Consider the following 6,912-nt stretch of genomic DNA (forward strand, 5'->3'; position numbering starts at 1 on the left):
GTTTGATGAAAATCCATTAAAATATATTAAAATAGAAAACATTTATTTTAATTTCATTCTATTACTGTTTCTCTTTTTTTAATCAAATAAATGCAGTGTTTGTAAGCACAAAAGACTTCTATAATAGGGTATTTATCTAGTTTTTACTATAATTAGTTCCAATCTGATGCCGTCATTGTAGTGATCCTAACTGTATTTGTGCCATATAAATTTCACACTGTTTTGAAAGAACATTGCTGACAGTCGATTTAACCTTAGGCTTCAGCTGAATATATGCAAAACAATAACCAATAACAAAAAATAATATGTATAATATTTGGTTTTATAAAATTAATTGATTGGAGCAAAAATATTTTGTGAATGTGTACCTTTATCTTTATTTAAGTAAATACAATTATGTAAATCTGACAAATTATTAACAACTGCTGATTCACTTCACAGAAGTCATAACCTAAAAAAGACTTGCATTCAATGAGTCAGTTGTGAATGTAGAATCTGTACACATGAGAGAGTTAAAGGCCGTTTCTTGAATCTCTTTAACTGATTCATTAAAAAAGAACCTGTCCATTTGTTTGAGAATCGGACAACACGACTCATGTATGCTACAGTGTTTGTTGATGAGTGCAGGAAACACTGATGCACGCTCTAACAAAATTATACCTGACAAAACTACATAGGAAAAGTATACTGAACTAGATTTTAAATTATTTGTCACATTAGCGAATATTTTAGTTGCAGTCTGGAGCTTTGCTATAAAGTTTTTGCTGAACGCATTACACCAAAAAAAACAAAAACAAAACACCAAATCTTAAGCAGAAACCTGGCAAGCCAAAACAGACTAATCAAGCGCATCCACCCCCTGTCAACAGATCAAGGACAGTTAGTAGGACGCGTCTCCTTAAGCACACCAGCGATGACTTAGCAGTTGTTTACTCTAGCTGGCTTGTTGTGATGCTGTTGTAGTTCCCTTGGTTGAGAGTTCTTCTCCGTGCCAAAAAACCCACACACCCACACACCCACAACTATTGCCACAAGTGAGTTATCCTTTTTTGCAGTCCCAAGGGACCTGTTTGGAGTGGGAAGGGGGATTCGTTCGCCTCTCTGACAGATGGGTCCTTGTTTCTGTCTTTCTCTCCCTCACTCCCTCTCTCCTGAGCTCAGACACAGACACACTTGCTTAGACTGAGATTGAACGAATACAATAGGAATTAAAGCCATGCACACATGCTCCCTCTATGTCTCCTGAAAGCTGAGACCCTTGTAATAATTATAAAAGCAGGGGTGTCTTTGGGTGATGGGGGCTGGGCTGTTGGGGAAAACTTCGATAAAAATGTGGACTTAATGACTTTTTCTAATAATTTTGTAAAAGTTGTAAACAAACTATTCAACCAAATAAAGTTTCGAAATACAAATATAAATGTTCAATGTCATTGAAGAACCAGTTTGTGCCATAGAAGAACCTTTCAGTTATTAAAAGAACCTTTTTTGTCTTAGTGTGAAGAACGTTTTTCCACTATACTACACTATTGTCTTATGTAAAGCTGCTTTTTAGCTTAACTGATGAACTGTGCAACATTGACACTGTGATTTAACTGAATTAAATCAACATTGAACTGACTTGAGCTGAATAATGACACTATTCTTCTGTGGAGCAATTTTTTTAGCATAATTGGTGAATTTTGCTAAATCGACACTGTTATTGAACTGAATTGAATCAACTTCGAACTGACTGGAGCTGAACAACAACACTATTGTCTTCTGTAGAGCTGCATATCACTGAACTGAACTCATTTCATAATTGAAAGGTTTAATGGATGTTCTTCATCTGTTCCAATAAGAAACCTTTGTTTTTAAGACTGTACATTTCCAAAATAGATTCTGAAAACTGAATTGTATTCCCTTAAGAGAATAATAGAGAGTAAGAGTGCGTCTGTGTTTTAAAAGATATGTGTTGTAAACGTAATCCCAGAGCTCCGGCCTTATCTGCTGCTTACTGGAGCTGAATACAGGAGTTCTCTGGGATGGATCCTGAGGGACAGGAGAACAGCCTAACTTGTGCTCCCGGACACTGGGGAGAAGTGGGGCCGAGTTTTATAGCTGTGGACTTTTAACCTCAGTATTACTCCCTCCATCAGCACATTATTACTAAAACCATTCCTTTTCTCCATTAAACACACTGAAATCATGGCCAACGAGGAGCGAGTGGGGGGAAGCAGGGAATAAAAGCCAGTCTGCCAGTTTGTGTAAATCAATCCCATATTATATCAAGTGCCCACTGCATAATTGGAAGCGTAAAATTGCCCATTTGCACAATATGCCACCTGCAACCCCTTTCTAGGCTGTTCTGCTATTGATACGATGGCTGGAGAGTGTCCACGCAATACCTCTTGCAATTTTTCTAGCGATTGCTTGGAAGTCGTGCAAATTCCATTCTGTTGGGGAATTTTGAGGGTCATACTGGCTATTAGAGCCAACCAAGGATAATTGAACCATTCGAATGAGCCGAATACAATCACTTATAGTTCCAATTAAGGTGGTCAGCGAATTCCTCTCAAACCACATTTTATAAAATGAAGTGCTCATCCAGTTGCAGTCCATCCTTTTCCTGAACCCCAACCCTGTTGGGGTGAGCTGTGAGAGATGAGGGAGAGGGGGAGGGGGGTTCCATCTGCTTTGCTGGCTGTCCTTTGGGACTTGGGCATACCCCAAGGGGCTGTAGCTGGGAAGGATAGAGGGAGGGGAGGATGGGAGGGAGTGAGAGAAGTTGAATAGATTGCACCCATGCACTAATCAAAGGCCATAATCAGTATGCCCAAACACAATAGGCAGATTTTGCCCATTCCTTATTCTAGCTTCTCCAACAAACACAATCATTAGAAGATTCATATGTGTCATAAAACCAACTGCAACTGGCGTTTTGTAATTAATGACATGAGTGAGCAGATTTGCAGGTTTCATTTCAACAAATTAAAAGATTTTGGAGTGTTTGGCAGGGGGCCACGGATTGTGTGTGATCAGGTGCATTCAGCCCACAAGTGAAAAAGTCTGATACCCACTGTGGTTTACAGCAATATGACACACGAAGGTGATAAGTGGTTTGATTTAATTTTTATAAATTAATTTAAATTAAAATAAATTTAGTTTTGCATAAAACTTTTTCATGTTATTTTGTCTAAAACATTAATTGAAATAAATAAAAATAATTCTGAATATCATCAGTAAATACAGCTACTTTATTTTCCCACAGCTTCAAGAGAAAATGCAATATGCATTGGTGCAATGCCAATGAGCCGACATTTAAATCAGTCCAATGTATTGGTTTTTGAAGTATTTTTCCACTTTTATACAGACTTTTTGATGCAGAAAAACAGAAGCCAGCTGGAAAACACTAGCTTCTGATTAAATGAGACGAGAAGTGATTGTTTGTTTGCTGCATGAAAGACAGAGAGACAAAATAAAAGGAATCAAGTTGCATCAGGTTTCATGGTTTCTCGTCAGCTTGGACTTGTTGAGGGATGTCTGGATCTGAAAGCTGCGGGTCCGTGTGGGTACCCCGGCGTTAAGCATCCCATTGATTGAACTGCTCCTCCAGGGCAAAAGCAACTTCAGTGCTTTAGTTAACACCCCTCCAGCCAACTGCAGGGCTTTTTCAATTGGCGGGCTGCCTCTAAGCTGCCTGTCTTCTAGGCTTATTGTTTCGCGAGCCCTACACAGTCAATATTAAGCTTGGCTAATGTGATATAGAGGCAGCTGGAGGAGCCACAGATATTACCATGACACTACAGAGTAAGGGGTGTAATGCCATTAAAAATAAATCAGGTGGTTTGATGATTTGGCATGGTCCGGGGATTCTGTGAGACATTAGGTGGGGCAGTTGCTATAATTCTATTACACATTCTGGGGGAACCTCTGAGGAACAATTGATTCCCTTTGCCTAGTTCAGCATAATTCAATTTCTTTTCATCGAAGGCCTGACAAGAGGAAGGCAAAATAGAAAGTTTACTTTTCCAATCGGAAAAATCAGACACCAGAATGATCAATTCTGGCTTGTGTAAAAAAAGCAAAAAAAAAAAAGCAGATGTTCTGAAGACCTTTCACCTAAAGTTGGTAAGATGACTACAAAAGTCATACTACAGAAACTTTTGTGAAGCCTAAGTGAAAATAGGCCTAAACAACAACGTAAACAACAAAAATAACTAAGCAGAAGATTTAGGACATTTTAACTTAGCCTACTGGATTAGTTGTTGCTTAGATTATTGCACAAGCAGAGAATAAGAGAAACGTGAGGCCCAAAAATTTATCTCTTTAGTCAGTTGTAAGACTTGATGTTCACTCGGCAGGCTTGCTTTGTTGACGCCTACGTCTTCACTGAGAAAACACGTGAGGTCCCCACTGGTTACAAAAATATATTATAGACATTTTGCCGCAAATTAAACAGGTCTGGCGAGCATTTGTAATAACCAAAATGTGCATTAATTAATTAATTCAGTGTGCCGTTGGTCGCGCGGTGGGGGTCCTGTGTCACCATTGTTCTGATGATCGAGACACAAACGGTGATTTCAAGGCCCATTGAGAGCGCGATGGATTGTACTAAAATCTATTAAAGGGCGGAGAACATTGATTATTCGAAGGCTTCCGTAAAATTACAAAGTGCACTAAATATATCTGGACGTATTTGACATGTTATAAGACATGTACTGTCGATAAACAACTATCTTAAGTTCCATTTAAAACTATTGTTTAGGCATATTGTATGATGATCTGGGCTATTAGTGGGTTTAAAAAATGTTCATTTTTAGTGACATCATGACAAAAATGACTGAATGGCTCAAAAGGGAGTTGCGCCATCAGACATACAGGCATGATTAGAGCAGGTTTAACTCACTTAGTTTGAACATAAATTAGTAGGCTAGCTAGACAACTTGTAATATTCAGTTTGAATAATACAAGACGGATAGAGGTTGAACCAAAATAGTCTGATTTAGCCTATAAATTATTTTTCACTACCGAATTATTTTTATGTACTCACGTGTGGCTTAATTAAATAGGAAAAAGGACGTTTTATAATAGTAGTTTAATGGCCCCATTTATTTCGTTTTGCTGGTCTGGTTAAGGGTTTATTTTGGGCAATACTTACATCTAGTGGTTATAGCCAAGCACTACTGTCACGCCCTAAGCCTGTGCTGATTGGTTAATAGTAGTACTATGCATAGAATAGTAATTCCTGCCTTTTAGTGATTTCATTGTGAACACATGACCCAGACACTTCAAAACATAGTAATTAATCCCAAAAGTGTTCAACACACAATTCACTGGAAATTATCTGTATTATGAATAGCATTAAGATTTGCCTTCATTGGAATACTGGTAATTGTTCATTAGAAGCAGGTGTCATTATACTTTTGCCCAGTTACATCTATAAAGCTACATTTACCCTTTTAATGTACTTCATAAATATTCACTATAAAACACATAAACACTAGACACCTCTAAATATTAAGCATGGACTTTATTGATGTGATTAGACTAATAGATTAAATCATCCAGTTATTACTTGAGCAAATCCAAGATATTAATATTGGGGGGATGCAAATTAAAATGATAATAATACTTGACAGAATCAGCACAAGGAAGCATTGAGGAAGAATGCAAGTGTGAGAGAAATATTTCCCAGAGATGAAAGGAATTGAATAAAAATAGAAATACCTAGAAATAACCGTAGCAGATCTAGCTCTTCTGCAAACACACACACACACACACACACACACACAAAGAGAGAGGTCTTGATGCAAATGTAAAATGAGTTTCTTTTATACTGATACTGCTGTCTGTCAGTGACACTAACACCCACATATGAACACGATTCTCACCTACATATAAATACAAGCGGAGAGAGTGAAACAGACTCAGTGAGACAGCACTCCTACGCACACTCTCTTCCACTCTCACTGCATGCACATCCACTGCATGAATTCATCCTAGATTATTCCTGCTATCTGCTTGGTTCTCCTATTCGTTCTTTTCTCTTTTTCTACTATCAGGGGACACACATGCAATTCATCGGACTGAGCTTTTTCCTTGATTTTTTTGCAAAACAGTGGACAGGGAGGAAGGACACCTTTCAAGGTCTAAAGATGGCACCAAAACGAGAACCGTCAATTAAAAAGTCTCCATCAGGGGGAACATTACCAAGGCACGGTCCACCATTTCCTTGCCCTGCCACAACACCTTCACCCCCAAAACCAACTCCTGAGTTGAAACCGCGGATGCTGCGCCCCTCTGATTCCCCCTTTGACCCCAGCACGTTAGAGGTAAGTGATGGTCCTGCAACAGAGCGTTTAGAATTTGAAATTTCTCCTGCTTATTCTTCATTACTATGGCAACAGCTCTTCTATGCATCACTAAAATAGCAAAGGGAAATGTAGCAGAGATAGAATGTGGATCAAAATTGACCAAAAAACCCTTAATTTGATGTGGACTTAAGAATTATACATTCATATTTTCTGAATGGCAACATGACACACAGCAACACAAGTATCAGATCTGAATTTGATAGTAGTTAGCTGTGAATAAAATAATAATCTTCTATCCCAGTTTATGATTACCTTACCATAGCACACAGAAAACTGTGTCAACCCAGCTCTCAAATCTTGAGAGAATACCAGAGCTATATCAGGATTGAAAAATGGGGCACCAATGTAGCTGGTCCACTATAGAGTCCCTGGGCTGCATTGCTGTCACCTTGAATTTTACTTAAATGTGCTAAATAATTTATATTCTTCCTTGTTATATACCTTATTCTCAAATCTAGATTGAAACCAATAGAGCAGACCAATCATATATTGAAGCTAAGCATAAGAACAATGGGTTTGCGTAGGAATTTAACATGTGTGTATATATATATATATATAT

At 38.1% G+C, this 6,912-nt stretch overlaps 1 protein-coding gene across 3 annotated transcripts in view; it reads left to right on the forward strand.

The window, feature by feature from the left end:
* The first annotated feature begins 6,119 nt into the window (after positions 1-6,119).
* LOC107716221 (myosin light polypeptide 6) overlaps positions 6,120-6,912 on the forward strand; it is an 11,945-nt gene continuing 11,152 nt past the window's right edge. For all 3 annotated transcript variants that reach the window (XM_016522599.1, XM_016522600.1, XM_016522601.1), the window contains exon 1: positions 6,120-6,311. In XM_016522599.1, the coding sequence (XP_016378085.1) occupies positions 6,135-6,311 (177 nt within the window). In that variant the 5' untranslated portion in view covers positions 6,120-6,134. The remainder of the gene's footprint in view (positions 6,312-6,912) is intronic.

Source organism: Sinocyclocheilus rhinocerous, unplaced genomic scaffold (assembly GCF_001515625.1).
Source record: "Sinocyclocheilus rhinocerous isolate Xijiao unplaced genomic scaffold, SAMN03320098_v1.1 scaffold148, whole genome shotgun sequence".
Classification (NCBI taxonomy): Eukaryota; Metazoa; Chordata; class Actinopteri; order Cypriniformes; family Cyprinidae; genus Sinocyclocheilus; species Sinocyclocheilus rhinocerous.